Genomic DNA, 17,043 nt, shown 5'->3' on the forward strand with positions numbered 1-17,043 from the left:
TGCACTAGACATTTCATAGTTCTTTATTATTAGTGGAATTTACTGAACAGTGCACTACTAATTTAGTTGCCTGATTTGTCCTTGGATTACTAATTATTTTTAAGTTTGTTTTAAAAATTGACTAGGACCTAATACACATGCTTCTTTCAGAGACATAATGTTCACATTTTAAACATGAAAATGAAAATGATTTTTACCAAACTTTTCTTTGTTTCTTGCAGGTTAAATAAAAAAATCTGGACCAACCAGAGGTTTAAGTAAGTGTATGGCCATTCTGTTCCAAGCAAGCAAAAGCCATTGTAATTCTTACAGCTCAGTCAGAAACATTGTCCACCATTTTCTCTTCATAGACAGACAGAGAATAAGATAATAGCAGAATAATTAATATAGGTGAGGTGGAGCAAATATCCTGCTACAGAGTATTTATGTGCCTTCCTATTGGTTGATTGGTGTATTATAGGCTGGTGATTGGTTGTTGTTTCCTTGTGCTGCCAAGCCCTTATGTTTATTTACCACCAGTTTTTCAGGTACTTAGGAGCTGAGGGCTTGGCAGCACAAGGAAACAACCAATCATCAGCCACCAACACACTAGTCAACAATAGGAAGGCACCACATAAATCTGATTCACAGAATAGCCCAAAGCACATATTCCGAATTATTTTCCTTTCCCTGTATGTACATCCCAGGGTTTACACCTAGCATGTTTGGCACATTAAACTTACGTTCTGCACCAGAGCTATGTAATGAATGGGGACAATCTTAGTGATAAACTGTCCCACATAGTACAGATGATATGTAGTTCAAATTGTGACATTTGTAGCAATCTTTTGGATTTCACAGAACACAGAAGTTTCTGCTGCCAACAAAGCACTAGTGTGGTTTAGGCATATCCTGACAGCATTCATTCAGAGAAACCAGATGCCTATTTCAGCATTTCATGTTTATAATCAGACAGAAATCCTGTTTGGTAGCTACCTCCAAGGGAATAGGATGGGAGAGGGATTGGGCATGTGAGAAATCCTAATATTGGAGACCTCACTGTGATGTGTTTTACACTCTCAGTATTACAGATCTACTAGCGCTTAGTGGAATTATGCCCATCTTGCTTAAAATGCTTTGTGCTTTACTCTTGCAGTCGGCTAAGAGATCCCACTGCGTTTCCAGTGAAGTGCTGATTCAAAAGGAATTTTTCTTTCATGTGGGTCTTGGAGCCCTCAAGGAATCACCTACTGGGACTATGATCTGGAAACAATTTGAAATGCCTGTAGCTTTTTAAGGAGATGCACATGGCATGTATATGCAGCAAACAGAAACTTGTTTGAAGCCGCATTTAATATTTTTGGCTCTCTACAAAAGAACCTTGACAGTGGGAGAGAGACACAAAAAGAGGGAGTTGGCTAAACTGACCACTGGTTAAACTATTTTTTAGTCAGATTTAAAATTCTGTGTGTATATCTCTTATAGGGCAAGTGTCCTACGAGATTCTCTGTGTCTTGATGCAGGTAACAAGGTGTGAGCTCCTATACTAAAGATGTCTCCACATCCTTCAGAAGAGGCATGATCCAACTGACACATCCACCATTGTGAAGCTGTGACTAACAACAATTGCAGGGGAGCAGTCTTCTTCCAACAGACACAATGGCTTTTCTGGGGGGAGGGCAGGGCAGGGGCATCTCCTTAAATTTGCATGTCCTATTTCTGTAGGTGTTCAGTGCTAACTGGACAGAGCCTCATCTCTGTTTCAATGAGAAAGCTTTTTGAATAATGGCTTCTGAAAATGCAAGCCACCTTCCTGTGAATTGTCCCCATTCTCTACCTGGGCTTCATTGTTCACACCTTATCATGCTCTGGCAGTTACATTTGTGATCTTCAAGTCCCCCATGTGCAGACTTGCAACCAGCTGAATTTCTTCACCAAGTAACAGAGATGAATGCTGGCTGGGGATTCTGGTATGGCAGCAGCTTCTCTTGCCTTTTCAGAATGGTGGCTTTTGTCTGTGAATGGCAGGTTGCTTGGGTTGTTTGTGAATGCATGTCACACAGTGCCGGTGAGAAGCAAGGTGTGCCAGATGGTGGGGCTGCCAGGAGACAACTGACCTGGGCACCATTAAAGATAGTTTAGTGGTAAATGGGTAGGTCTGACCTACAAGGTTAATCCAACTGGAGGTTTCTCTCTGTCAGTCCTGTCAAAATGAATGAGAGCACCACTAGAGCGTTATCACCACCGTGCCCCTGTGCAGCTGGCTTGTTTCAGTGAGGGTGGTATAGAGTTGTGGCCTAGTAGATGGTGCCCTCGGTTTCATTTTTTCAATGGGCATTAAAATGAGGATTTTCACCATGAGCATTCTAGTGAGTCTTATGCTTGTCCTGATATCAGGAGAAGGATGGGAGAAAGGTCCAGCATCTGGCAGCTACCTTTAGAGAATTCTCAGAACAGGTGGTTTTGTGGTTGTCGCCTTATATGATGGCTTAGTGAAAGAAAGCTGTTTTAAGCAAGTACTGCTATCACTCAATGCCCTTTCCAACATCAAACGCCAGTCAGCCTGCTGCTCTGGTGGCTGAGAAAGCTTCTATCATTCCCTTCTATCCATAGTGATTCCCTTTTTCTTTCAGAAGCTTGCTCTGAGGGAAATGTGGAGTAGCCTTGGAGTGAACTCTGACTAAGCTGGCTGGGTGTACTGGTTCTCCAGGGAGCAGGCTTACAATTTCCATATTGCCTTTTAGGGGTTAGAGAAAGTCATGCACAAATGTTCAACTGTTTTTGAAGATCTGAAACTCCAGTTTTAGGACCAAGAGCTTCACTTTTCTAAAAAAAACACACCAATTTGTACAGTCATATAGGACGTTCTACATCTGTCCTATTTTGTTGGTTCAGATTAGGTAAATGAAGTGCTGCTTAGCCTTTGTATTATAAATAGTTGCCTGTAGCTATAAAAATACACACAGACAAATATCCAAAGCCGGGATTATTGTGGCCACAGCAAAACCTACAATCAGAAATTGGGGAATTTTTAACCATTTCATTTAACCATTTTACCAACACAAGCCATACCTGATTGGAACAGATGAGAGGTTTTCCAATTCAGCAGTCATATTTAGGTTCCTCTATGGTGACTTGCCTCCATCATGTATAGTAGACGAGCAGAAAAACTTAGCTAAGCCTAGTAGATGCCAATAGTGAACCATTTACGTAGAGTTGCAAGGAAAACGATTTAGAAATCTACATAGTCACCAAGAATGGAGTCAATTCTAGAGGCTGTTTACCTTGTTGAAAGTACAAAATCATTACCATTATCAATGTACTGGTCTACTGGTCAAAATAAAAAAATCTGCCTGTAGATCCTGTTCTGTCTTCTGCTCAACCCTGGAGCACATGACAGCATAATCCCTGTTTAAGAAACATTATTTCCATCTCCTGCCAGTCTAGAAACCAAGAGGTCATGCTGGATGAGATGGTTTGTTAGATTTCACACTAGGTCCTCTATGCACAAATGTGCCAGCTTCAGGAGTAGGAGCAGCAGCTTTCAACCAGCCTCTAATTGCCATGTCTGTTTTTTGCAGCTGAAAAGGCGCTGCATTTTAAAGCTTCTCTTCCTGCTGTCAGCTACCTCCAGAGACCAACTCTCATACAGTTGTATCTCTGCCCTTTCTTGCAATCCAGTCCAGGAAGTGATTATAACAGAAAGGCTCATTTCTGCATGAAATTCCAAGATCAGTGGTTCAGGCCATGACAAGACAAATAAGAGATTTCTACCCTGCACTTGTGTCAGTGCCATGTGTCTGGATCACTTCATCCACAACACATTTTTTAGCCTACAAAATAATTAACATATGCTTCATATTACTGGAATTGAAGGGCTTCTGTATTGACTTTTAAGGCATTTTCTAAGCTTTCCTGACAGGCTGAGATGCATAGAGGGGCTAATAGCTCATCCTTCCATCTGTATTCCCCAAGAGCTACGGAAGTACTTCTTTCCCCCAAACTGCCCTTCACCTCTAACACTTGGGCTTAGGAGACAGGTATATCACTGAGCTGTTGGCCAGAGTTCAACAGCCACAAAGTCCTGGAGGAGGCAATGTCAAATTGAACTGGGTTCCCTCTCTTGTACAATGAAGAATGCCCCTGAACACATATAAAATTCATCTGAGGATCCTGCGTTGCTCTGAATTGCATCTCTGACCTAGTTGAAAAGAGAAGTCATGAAAAAAATACTATTTGGCAAGAAATAGGCAAAATAAGGGGTCAAGCTCTTTCTCTGCCATCCATTGCTAAGGAACATCTTGGCAATTATATTACTGAAGCTGAAGATGTGCCCAAGACTACTGGTTTAGCTAGCTGGTCTCCAGAGAATTCGGCATTGCTGTTCCAGCTGCCCATGCATGCTTGCCAAACCTTCTGGCTCGCTCTCTTCTCTAGGTATGAACTCTTGCAATTCAGGCAAAACATTTTTGGCTGCTGGGATTTGGCAAGGAGAGGCATCTGTTCCAAAGCATTTTGCAGTATGCTTTTCAATATGGTGAATGTGCCTTTGAAAGCCAGGAGACAGACAGATCTCCCAACTGCAGTTGAAAAAGATCTGCTCTCGGGGCCTGTGTGCAGGGCTTAGTGCTATCTAATCTTTTTGGCCGGAAGACAAAACCAGTCATCTGTTTTTCAAAATGCGGTTCAGTTGCTGCTTTCCCAGAGATCCAATGAAGTTGGGAACTTAGCTATACCTAGACTATGTTCACATGACATACTAATCACAAACAAGCTAATCCAGGCTTTGTGATTAATTTATATTTCAGTGTATTGTGTGAGCCAAGAAAAATGGGTAATTGAGTAAACTACTGTATGTTTCAGGTAGCCATGGATGAATATTCTGTAGCCAAAGTGTGTTACTGTAGGGGTGGAAATTTTTCACTGAATCAAAAGACATTTCTTTTGAATCTAACTTGTGGTTTTGAAATATGTGACCAAGAAAAACCTACAGTATATGGCTATTGGTTTATGAGTTTATGAGCGCCAAGATTGTGGGGCTGGAGTCAGATTCAAAAAGATGGCTTGTGGATGGGAAGGAACAGAGAGGCATCCATCTTCTGTCTACTCGTGGCAGTATGGCACTGGAAGCAGGGACAATGCAGGCACTGAGTCACATGATAGTAAGATGGGTGGCACGTAAATGTAGTTAAGGTGAGCCTCCTCCTTCAGAAGCCACTGAGTGATTCTGCTGCTATTGGGGAAGACCAACCTTTCAGATCCATTGTGTACATCTGACCCACAATGCTGAGTCAGTAGATTCTTCACATACCATGGCATAAGTGTAGTAAAATAAATTGCCTCCAGAAAGGGAGCAATAAAGCTTCTCTGAGGTTTCAGCTAGGCTGGCTAGTATTTGAAATAGAATTTAGTCTGATCCTGATAGAGAAAGGACAGAGCAGGTATGTCAGATGTAGCAGATCTGAGAGGAACTGAGTGAAAAATCTTCCTATGTTTTGCTTCTACTGTTCTGGCAATTGGAGTCTAAAGTAAAACAAGTCATTATGATCAGGCTTGTTTTCCTATTCCAACGATACGTCAACAACCTGCCTTAAATTGTTACTTCAGGATCAAAAGAGCTCCTTTTGAAAGGAGGACATAAGGTTTTCAGGAGCCCCTGCTTTCCAGAATGCCCTCTATTTGTGTCATGTTAATTGGTGTTAGTATTGGGGAGTACAGTATTGGGGAGAGGGGGGAAACAGCACTGAAATGAAACCAAAGATAACCAAAAAGGAAGTTTCAACCTAGCAGACTAGAGCACTTCAAGATACTGTACAGGTACAGAGGCCTGTCCCCGCACAAGAGTTTGCATAAAGATGTTAAACATGGGAAAGGATCATTAACATAGATTAATTGAACTTTCCTCAGAATAGATGTGTATTTAAAATATTTTGGTGACGAAATGAGCCAGTTGCTGTACTCTTGTTCACTTTCCCTCTCCTTCCCTCCCTCCCTTCTCTCCCCCCCCACCCACAAATGGCAAAGTTTTGTTGCTTTGCTTGGTCCACAATTAGTCCCTCAAAACCAGCTCCTTGGAGAAGGCAACCAAAAAGAGAACTTGGTTTTGTTTATCAGAATCACAGAATAGACAGGTGTGGATTCTTGGCGAGCTGTCCATCATCCAGATTTCTCTATGTCCAAGTAATTTGGTATGTGGGTAGAGGGCACTTTGGTAGGTATGAGTGAATGACCAGAAAAGATAAGCAGACCCAGTCCAGTAGTAGTCTGGAGGCAACAGCTTTGATAGAGCTCTGGGACAGCATGGGGGAGGGGCTTTGCTGTTCCTATTTTCTGGGTGACCTGGCTTGCAGGGGAGAGGGCAGTGGATATGCCAACCCAGATTAAAATAAAACAAGACTTCTAGCCAGCCACATAGACTCGTAGTTCAGAAAGATTTTGCTCTGCGTGCAGAAATTAAGCTCATTTGGGAAAGTTGCTCCTCCTCTTTAGTGTTCTCTGAAAGGAGCAATTCTCTTCCTCGGGACCTTCTGGAAGGGACAGGGAAGAACCTGCGTTAGTGGAACTGTTGGCCCATGTCTGGGAACTGGCATCAGCTGGCAAGAATTAGAGATTGGCTGTCATCATACCACACACCTACTTTGGTTACTGAATTTTCTATAGTTCATCCAGCCCCGTTTTCTCAATTCATTCAGTATGTTGACCCTAGACCAGTGATGGCGAACCTTTTAGAGACTGAGTGCCCAAACTGCAACCCAAAATCCACTTATGCATCGTCGAGTGCCAGGTGGGTGTGGCCCATTGGGTGGGCATGGTCCATTGGGTGGGCGTGGCCCATTGGGTGGGCGTGGCTGCAGTGGTAACGGCAGACTGGGTGGGACTAAAAAGTTCAATCAATCAATTCCAACTTTGCAAGAACTTTTTTTTCCCGCGAGAAGTTGAAATTGACTGATTGAACCCCCCCTTTTTTTTTTGCATATGGCGGCGGAGGCCTAAAGCGAAAAGGTTTTATAAAACTCAGCTGAAGGCCTAGGACTGGGGCTACCACATGCGTGCCCACAGAGAGGGCTCTGAGTGCCGCCTCTGGCACCCGTGCCATAGGTTCGCCACCACTGCCCTAGACTAACACCATGATAAACAACATAAAACTAAAATAATGTAGCTTCACATGTTGCGCAAGTGCAGCTGCTGGTTCTTTGATACAGCCATGATGTATCTAGGCATCTAAGTGAAGTGTGATTGAGACAAGACATGCTAGACCAAACAGGAGGCAGAAGAGACCATTCTTCCATGTAGAAACTAAAAGCAAGCCAGCCAGTCTTCTCCCTAGAATACAAAGAAGGTACTGGAGCAAAGCTTCCCTCCCACTATTATTCCTGGATGCTTTCAATTGGTTTGGCCCTTGCTGATTTTGGCTTGCCAATGCTGCAGTGTGACCACATTATCACTGGGGTAGGTATGATCCTGTACAAAGATATGGAAGGCAAGCCAAATATGCTGATTGTTACCAAGAGGTAGTGGAGGACTGTGTTTTCCTGTTGAGATAGAAAACAGGCAGAATTTCTCTAGAAATGATGATGTGGAGAGCAAGGAAATTGTGCACTGTGTATGTGTGAATGTAAGTATGCATTCTCTTTTTGACACATCCTGGATCTCAAACAATACTAGCTCTACAACTGGCAATTAATACTTCCTTGTCTACTACGCAGCACACCAAACGCTAAGCTTGGTACAATGAAAACCAATGTGAGGATGAATGTAATGCCAGTTTACAACCGTTTTCCCACTCATACTTGAGTGAATGTGTATATGTGTGAGTGAGTTCCTGAGTGCGTGAGTGCAAATATTTTCACTACAGTTTGTTAAAATATATGGGAGATTCTGTACATGTTGGGAACAAGTCTAATAGAAAGCTGTAAACTAGAAGCCATGTTTTCTCATCTGCCAAATATTTAATAAATGAGTCCTATCCATCTCTTCTTGTATGTGCTTGAATATCTGATGAAATTCAGGGTGAATATAGACATGAGCTCAGATCAAGTACCAAGGAACAAAATCCTCCAAGGAGAAATTATTTTCAAAAAAGTTACTCTCAGACAAGAGACTGACATTTATTCAAGACACGATTTTAGCATTTACCTTAATCTCTATTTTGAGTGGGACCTCATCGGATTCCTATCCATATAGCTTCCATGTTCTTGTTAGTCACAATGGCCACTGATGGTGCCAATCTCAGCTGCAGAAGAATCTGAAGAGGAAGGAAGGAAGTCCCTTAACCTGAGAAGGCAAATATCATCTCAGGTCTGGGGACAAGAGCTGCAGATTCTCATGATTGGCATAGGCCAGCTACAGCTTTCCTAACTTGTTTTGCTAACAGTATTTCCTAACTTTTAATTGCAAAGAATCTCCTTTCTCCCTCCCCCCATCCTAAAAATATTTCACAATGAAAACAAAGAAGAAAATGGTAGTAAAACCTTTCTATTCAAAGAAAAGAGAGCTAATAGCCAAAGAAGGCCAAACTAAAAAACTGCTTTTCAATTATTTAAAACCTATTGCTGTGGCAGCCTGGCATACTGCAGACTAGAGGTTATTCAGCAGTGGGCGATGCTGCAGGAAAGTTACTGCCATATTTTTGCCAAAGAGCAAACTGAGCAGAGCAAAGAGGACAGTAGCAGAAGTCTTAGGAAAGTGAGCCAACTAAAATTGTTTCAGGTAACTTTGTCCCTATGGTTTAGAGCTTTAAACGCTTGGGTCTGAGTAGGTAGACTGGCAGCCAATGCAAGTTCTTTAGCACACTTGTGTGTATGTGAGATGATACGGCACATCTGTCAGAAACCTACTTGTGGCTTTGTGCACCACTTTTAGCTTCTGAATCAATCTCGAAGGTAGCTATACACAGAACATATTGTGATAATTTGCCAAAAGTCTGCAATAATCCATATTATGGAGTGGATTCTACTGAAACTCACAAACAAATACCTTGTACAGAGAAGCATTAATAGCAAGATTACCCTGTTTTCTTCAACTCATGTGGCATCATGCTGCCATGATGTCCATATAACACTAAAGACTAAAGAATGTTCTCCCTTGCTTATATTGCCTCTGCCGGTACAATAAACAATCCCTTTGTCTTGCACAACAAAAGGCAAGAAAATAAAACTGCCTCCAGCACTGGATGAATAAATAGAATAGCAGAATCTTTCTACATGTCCAGTATATGCACTCACCATTGCTCAAGACTGCATCATCCAAAGGTCAAACCCCACAGCTTCCCTAAGGGTTGGGGAAGAAGGCAAAGGGGCAGGGTGGGGGAGGGGAAAAAGAAGAGCACAAAACAGCCCTTCAAATGCAGACAATGGCAGGTGTGTGAAATGTCCTGGATGTAGAGCAGCTGTTTGGGGCAGCAGAGCCATAAATTGGCTCTCCCATCCCCATAGAGTTCCCTCTGGAATGTGTGGGAATTTCCATGTGTGAAGGACTCTGGAGGTGATGGAGGAGGTGGTTTGGAATGGGAAAGAGGTGGCTGCTCTTTTGACATGACTGCAGCCTACAGTAAGATGAGTATACCAGCCACAACAACAGCTGGCAGCTTTGCAAAGGAGAAGAATCAGAGGTAAGACCAGACTATTGCCAAGTGCAAAATTCTCCATCAAATTCATGAGAAAGATGTTGAGTAGTTGGTTTCTCTTAATTCTCTTATATATTTCCTTGGGGATCCTGGGAGGCTGCGGATCACTGAAGAGATTAATATCTAATGGAAAACAGACTATTTACATCTTCTCTGTCCATTTTGTATCAATAGGCAAGGAACCCATAGTCCAGGGCTTTTCAACCAGTGATACGGGTACCACCTGGGGTACATTGGCAGGTGGTACGCGACCATCCTAGAAAAGTAGCGGGGGAGGGGAATGAGCTGAACCGGTGGCAGCACCGCACAAGCCTGAGCGAGAGATGGCTGGAGCTGCAGGGCTGTCAGGGCTCAGCAGAAGCACCAAGATCAGTGCCGCTTTCCAGCTGATCGGCACTTCTTCGGGGCTGTCAGGGGTCAGTGGAAGCGCCAGGATCAGTGCCAGGCTCCAGCTGGAGCTCGGCGCTGATCCTGGCACTTCTGCTGAGCCCAGAAGAAGCGCCGATCAGCTGGAATGTTGCAGCATCTCCAGGGTCTTGTGATTTACATTCAGATGCTTGGCAACTGATTCATATTTATGACAGTCACAGTGTCCCAGGGTCATGTGAAGTGACCAAAACTTGCTACAACCACCCAGCAGATGGGTGGAATAAAAACCAAACACCCCCCACCCCACCTCCACTGCCAATCCCCAACAGAAACGCTCACAACAATGAAAACCTCAGACAGGAGGAAGAGCGCCGCTGGGTGGGTAGGCAGGTGTCTTGCTCGGCTGTGGCTTGGGGGGCACTTTTTTCAGTGCCATTGTAACTTCGAACAGTCATTAAGTGAACTGTTGTAAGTTGAGGACTACCTGTACTTTATCACTTTTTTCCTTTTTTGGGGGGGGGCATCAAGTTTTTGACCCCTTGCTAGGCGACTGGTGGTACTCGGATATTGCCATATCCTAAAAGTGGTACAATGGGTGAAAAGGTTGAAAAGCCCTGCCATAGTTCACCAACAAGAATGTTGATACATTTCTCCTTAAACAAAATCTCTTTCATTAAATTGAACGAGAAGCAGTAGGGGGGAAATGCAGACTTCCTTTGTCCACAGCTAAGTAGAGAACTGATGTGGGGTTTTCTGTGTTGGGCATTACTTTAATGATGAGTTCTGATTAAGAAATATTTGGCAATCTTTATTTATTTATCCTATTAGTATAGTCACCCATCTCACACAAAAGTGAAGCAGAATTTTGTTGTTGCCTTTTGCCTGACGGGTAGAGTCACCATTTCCTCCATTTTTAGAGAAAGAAAGGAGAGTTGAAGCTGGAAGTGGATTACATTTCCTGTTTCTTACATTGCAGGCCTCAGCAGCCAAGTTAATAATTCACAGGATCCTAGTGGTGTGTAATACTGAACAGCCCCCACGGACAGTGATGAAAACGTTATATTTCCCAGGTTAACTAAATCTGCAAACAAAACGTGAATTATTTTACATTGTGGTCTTAAATAATTATCAGAAACAGCCGCAACCGGGCAGTAAAAGTGATGTTCCTTTCTATCTCTGGCTGCTGACTGCAATGGGAGGAAAAGGAAAGGGTGCTGTCCTGTCTAAGAGGAGAGCTCAGATGTGTCTGTTTGAAAAACCAATATTTCTTCTTCTTTCTCAAGCTTGCCCACTCAAGCAGAAATCTTCGTGATGGAGCAAGAGCTACAAGCGGAGTATTATCCCCAAATGCCACACTGGCTCTAAGCACAATCCAACCTACTTCTCCAGACCTCTCCTAAGAAACCACTTAAAGTAATCAAGAGATTTTTTTTTCCTGCTCCCCTCGGTCTTCTGCAGACAGTTGTGACTCTTTAGTCGCTGCAACAGGGAAGGAGATTATTGGGAACAAGGCCTTGGGAAGGAGACCAGGCTCAAATGCCATGCATTTGGGGGATGATGTGAGTTATGGATGTTACATGCTCTTGTTGTTTCTCCAGGGCAACCTGTGGCGCTTTGCTGGCTGGAGACCTGACTGCTCTGTTTCCCTCTGGTTGCAGGAAGTATTGCCTGGCTCTGCTCCTGAGCCTTTATTGTCCTTGCTGGATAATTAGGGAACTCCACAAAGGGCTCCTGCAGTGTCATTGAGCATGTGTCCCTGTCTAATGAGAGACAGGCACAGAGAAGCCAGGAAGCACCATCGAGTCTGGACAGTTGGGAGGTCAGCAGTGGCAGGAAAGGTGAAGGGTCATGCTGCTGCTCAAGTTGTGTGTGTGTGTGTGTGTGTGTGTGTGTGTGTGTGTGTAAGGGGTGCAGTTAATTCCCCGGAGCCCTGTTTGGGAGAGAGAGGAACAAAGAGGTCAGGATGTCTTTTCCTCTTGCTGTGTGTTTGCATTGGCTTCAGCAGCAGCAGCAGCAGCTTGCCCAGAATGTTTTGTCTACTTCCCGGGGTTGGCAGGGTGTGTGACTGCAGAGGCCATTTCCAAGCCTTTTCTCCTCTCTCTTCCCTCATCAAGTTCCCCATGCAGAAGAACACGGATGTCAGGTGGGGCAGGGATCTGGTCTTTGTAAATACTTTCTTTCCTACTTGAGGGCAATTTCTTCTCAGGTCCCCTTGGTGGTCTTTACCGCTGCCTACCCCATTCCACTTCCACACAACTCACCTGTCTTTGCCTTTACATGGGAAGATAATTTGATTCTCCCTGGAAATGGCTAAGCCGTGCAGGGGGACAGAGGAAGGGGTATGTGGGGTGATGGTGGGGATAGGCCTCCTGATGTTATTCATGGAATGCTGATATGACATTCAGCTCACCAGTGGCACAGACTGTTGAGTGGCATGGGCACAGCGGTTTGCACTTGATGAAGCTGCAATCCTGAATGCAGCCAGTGGATTTTTAAGCATTCGAAGTAGGAAAATAAGGTTCTTTTATTAACCAAGATGCAAAAGTGGCCTAAAGTACAAAGGTGTGCTTTGCCTTACCATGCTATGGGGTTTCCCTACACCTTTGAAAGATTTGTATCCCCAAGATCAAGCGTCTCAGATATAAGCCCCAAAGAGGCTGAATCAACCAGATGATGGGCCTAGCACTGACTAGATTGACACATTACCCTGTGCCATATTTTGTGTAATCTTTGGGGTTATTTGAACAAACTATGGAGTCATACAAAACAGTAGCCTACAGATGGTGGTGACAAACCACTATGTTTGATTTCATACAGCCTCTTAAATCAGAGGCAAAGAAACCAGATTATGGTTAGCACATCATGCAAATCAGAGTCTTCATTTGCTGTTGGAGCCATTTTTAGAACGGGAGCCCTGCATTGCAGGTGATGGTGCTACCCCATAAAAGCTGAGTTGGTCCGAGGCTTTCAGCCCATTCCCCACTACAGGCAGCCCTCAATTAGCAACCAGAATTAGCACCAGCAACTTCATCACTAAGTGCATGATTGTTAAGTGAAATATCACATGACTGCAACTTAAGATTTTACTTCTGTCTTCTCCATTAACTTTGCATGTCACAAAGTGAAGCACCCAAATGGCGATCATGTAACCGCAGATGCTTTGATGGTGAGGATTGGTTACAAGGCTATTTTTACGCTGTTGTAACTTCAACTCATCATTAAATGAGGCAGTCAGTAAGCGAGGACTCCCCATTATGCCCTGGGAAAGCAGTCAAAAATCATCCTTAGGAAGTTATGTACCTCTGTCATGCAGATAAGGATGTTGTGGACTAGCTTCGTTCTCCAAAGTCTGTTAGGGCTAAGGAGGCCTGCTAATGAGAGGGGGCAAAGCAAAGGCTGTTTAATTGCCACTAGCAACCCTGGGAAACAGGTTACCATCCTGTGTCTGCCTGGAGGGTGGACTAGAAGCCGCAGACTTTCTGTGTATCAGCAAATGAGAGTTCAAAGGAGAGTATGGTGCTAATCTGAGAAGATTTTGCTGCTGTTTGGGGTCAACGTGCTGCTGAAGTTGCTCTGCAGGGTGCCAGCCAGACAGGTAAAAGAATCAATGCTGAACCACGTATTAGACCATCTTGTGGAAAGCTTGAGCAGCTAAAAAATAAGTTATGATATGATATATTCCACTCCACCACTTGGGCATACTCTGCATTTGATTATTTCATTGTTGCCACCTTGAGGACTATCAGCTGCTAGTGGTCCAAATGGTGCAGCCCTCCTACATGTTGAAAACCTGTTTGTGCTGCTATAGCCCCAAGGTCAACCCCAAAGGTTCACTGAGCAGTAGTCTGCCATCCAGAAAGGATGACTTTTAAATTTTAAAAAAGTGTCTGAGAGGGTCACGTTATTTCTGGACTTCTCACCTATTAAAGAAGCTGGTATCTAAGGTGACATAATGATATGTGAGAGTGGGGGGAGGGGGGGAGAGATGCTGTCTAGGTAACAATCAGATAAGAGAGGGACATAGCCCTTAGTTGCATAATGGGCAGCAAAAGAGAATCAGAAAAGAACCTCCCTAACTTCTCAGTAAAAGGGAGGTGGGAGACTTATACTATCAGACTTGCAAGATTCTGTTAATGTAGACTTACGATAAAATAGAATTAGCTTATCTGCTCTATCTGGGAAGGCTGACAGGTTCTGTGAACTACCAACTCAGGTAGTAGGCTGGTATAAACTGTCCTCAATCATGATGAGATTTAAAAAAAAAAATATTAGCTGGCTTCAATGGCAGGCAATTCGCGCTTTCTCACATGATGCTAACATGCAATTAGAGCTGCATTGAATCAAAGATACACGTGATACAGCTTCCTTCTCCCTTGTGATCATCCACATGCATCTTGAGAAATACTCTCTTCTGTTGTTGCTCTCTAGCCAGTGGTGGGATTCAAATATGCAAACAACTGGTTCTCTGTGTGGATGCCGCTTCTAGAAGTCCATTCTGAGCCTGTGCAACAAATATTTAGCTACCGATTCTGCCGAAGTGGTGCAAACTGGCTGAATCCCACCACTCTCTCCAGCTAATGGTGATTCAAAGGTCCATTGTCTGTTTAAAAAAAACACACAACTTTCCCCTAATGTCCAAGATAATCAAGCAACGAATCAGTGAAAACCTAGAGGCAAACAAAGTCATTACCAAAAGCCAACACGGGTTTGTCAAAAACAGATCATGCCAGACAAATCTTATTGCATTCTTTGACCAGGTGACAAAATTAGTGGACCAGAGGAATGCTGTGGATATAATTTAGTTAGATTTCAGTAAGGCATTTGATAATGTAGACCACAACCTACTACTTGATAAGATAGAAAAATCTGGGTTAGACAGCATCACCACCAGATGGATTCATAGCTGGCTGACCGGCCATACTCAGCGTGAGGCCTTCAATGGAACTGCATCTACATGGAGGGAAGTGTGTAATGGGGGTGCCCCAGGGCTCTGTTCTGGGCCCAGTGCTCTTCAGCATCTTCATCAATGATTTGGATGAGGGGATAGATGGGGAATTCATCAAATTTGTAGACGACACCAAGCTGGCAGGAATAGCCAACACTCCAGAAGACAGGCTTAAGATACAGAAGGATCTTGACAGACTTGAATATTGGGTGCTATCTAACAAAATGAAATTCAATGGCGAAAAAAGTAAGGTTCTACATTTAGGCAAGAAAAACCAAATGCACAGGTATAGTATAGGTGGTACCTTGCTCAGTAATAGTAATTGTGAGAGGGATCTTGGTGTCCTAGTGGACAATTACTTAAATATGAGCCAGCAGTGTGCTGCAGCTGCCAAAAAAGCCAACACAGTGCTAGACTGCATTAATAGAGGGAGAGGATCAAGATCAGGTGAAGTATTAATACCACTTTACAATGCCTTGGTAAGGCCACATGTGGAATACAGCATCCACTTTTGGTCACCACGATGTAAAAAAGATGTTAAGACTCTAGAAAGAGTACAGAGAAGAGCAACAAAGATGATTAGGGAACTGGAGGCTAAAACATATAAAGAACAGTTGCTGGAATTGGGTATGTCTAGTTTAATGAAGAGAAGGACTAGGGGTGACATGATAGCAGTGTTCCACTATCTCAGGGGTTGCCACAAAGAAGAGGGAGTCAAGTTATTCTCCAAAGCATCTGAGGGCAGGACAAGAAGCAACGGATGAAAACTAATCAAGGAGAGAAGCAACCTAGAACTAAGGAGAAACTTCCTGACAGAACAATTAATCAGTGGAACAATCTGCCTCCAGAAGCTGTGAATGCTCCAACACTGGAAGTTTTTAAGAAGAGACTGGACAGCCATTTATCTGAAATGGCATAGGGTTTCCTGCCTGAGCTGGGGGTTGGACTAGATAACCTCCAAGGTCCCTTCCACCTTTTTTTTTTTATTATTATTATTATTATTATTATTATTATTATTATTATTATTATTATTATTATTATTATTGTTGTTGTTGTTGTTGTTGTTGTTGTTGTTGTTGTTGTTGTTGTTGTTATGCTAGTTGCCATCACTTAATCATCCTCCTTCTACCTACTTTCTGCATAATGCCATCTGCCCTCATCAAATCATTCTTTTTCTAGGTGAGAGAACAATGGAAGTGCCCCGCAGGGCAGAATTCAAATCTAGTCAGAAAGATATCTGCAGGATATAAAGGCAATGAGTCCTCCTGTTTCAGTGCAATGTCTCTGGCTAATGTTTGCTGAGATGAGGTAGCAAGGGCTGAACAGGTCTGGCTGGCTCTTCTGTACTATTACAATGACTTCCTGCAAGGTTGCAGGAATCAACTTAAAGAGACAGAAACCACAAAACAACCTGAGCAGACCCAGTAGCTTGAGGGGATAGCTCTATTCCACATCTATAGTGGAACAGGAGATTGTCCAAAGGCAGCTTCCTTAACCTGAACATGGTTATGCTGGTTCTTCCTTGCCTGCCTGATTTAGGCAGAATTCTTTGACATATAAACACCCATTTAATTTGATGCAAAAAGTAAAAGACCACTGCTTCATCATCTGTCTGTCTGTTTTAAAGGTTTGTGGTTTCTTAGTTGGAAATTATAATGGGAAGCAGGTTATTGAGCAAAATGGGGCTTTGGCCTAATCCTTGGGCAGGCTTTGTTTGTATTCTTTTACAAGGCTGCTGGTCGGTCCCAGAGCTAGGAAAGTGGGTATCAATCCAAGGAATGCTCCCTGCTTCTTTGTGGATATTTATATTCTCCCAGAACCTTCATAAATCGTAAGCAATTGCTAAGAAAAAAACAAAAGATGGCAAGTACCCAAAAGATGGCAAGTACCCAGCTGAATGACTCATTCCCCAATGTCCAATCCCCTATACCAGGGGTCCCCAACCCCCGGTCCCTGGACCGGCACAGCATACCAGCAACCGGGCCGCACAAACAAATGAAACCCCATCTGCTGGATGCAGGCAGCAGATGAAACCACGCCCCCTCTGGGCGCGGAAAAATCTTTTTCCACAGAACTGGTCCCTGGTGCCCAAAAGGTTGAGGGCCTCTACCCTATAGATCCCCTA

At 43.5% G+C, this 17,043-nt stretch overlaps 1 protein-coding gene across 1 annotated transcript in view; it reads left to right on the plus strand.

Annotated features, from left to right (window-relative positions):
* The window catches only part of LOC107293369 (dystrobrevin beta), a 41,370-nt gene extending 39,854 nt beyond the window's left edge, over positions 1 to 1,516 (plus strand). Inside the window, exons 9-10 of the mRNA XM_029285392.1 lie at positions 222 to 257; positions 1,465 to 1,516. Coding sequence (XP_029141225.1) covers positions 222 to 257; positions 1,465 to 1,516 — 88 coding nt within the window. The remainder of the gene's footprint in view (positions 1 to 221; positions 258 to 1,464) is intronic.
* The last annotated feature ends 15,527 nt before the right edge of the window (positions 1,517 to 17,043 follow it).

Source organism: Protobothrops mucrosquamatus, unplaced genomic scaffold (assembly GCF_001527695.2).
Source record: "Protobothrops mucrosquamatus isolate PMUCROS unplaced genomic scaffold, P.Mucros_1.0 scaffold1598, whole genome shotgun sequence".
Taxonomy (NCBI): Eukaryota; Metazoa; Chordata; class Lepidosauria; order Squamata; family Viperidae; genus Protobothrops; species Protobothrops mucrosquamatus.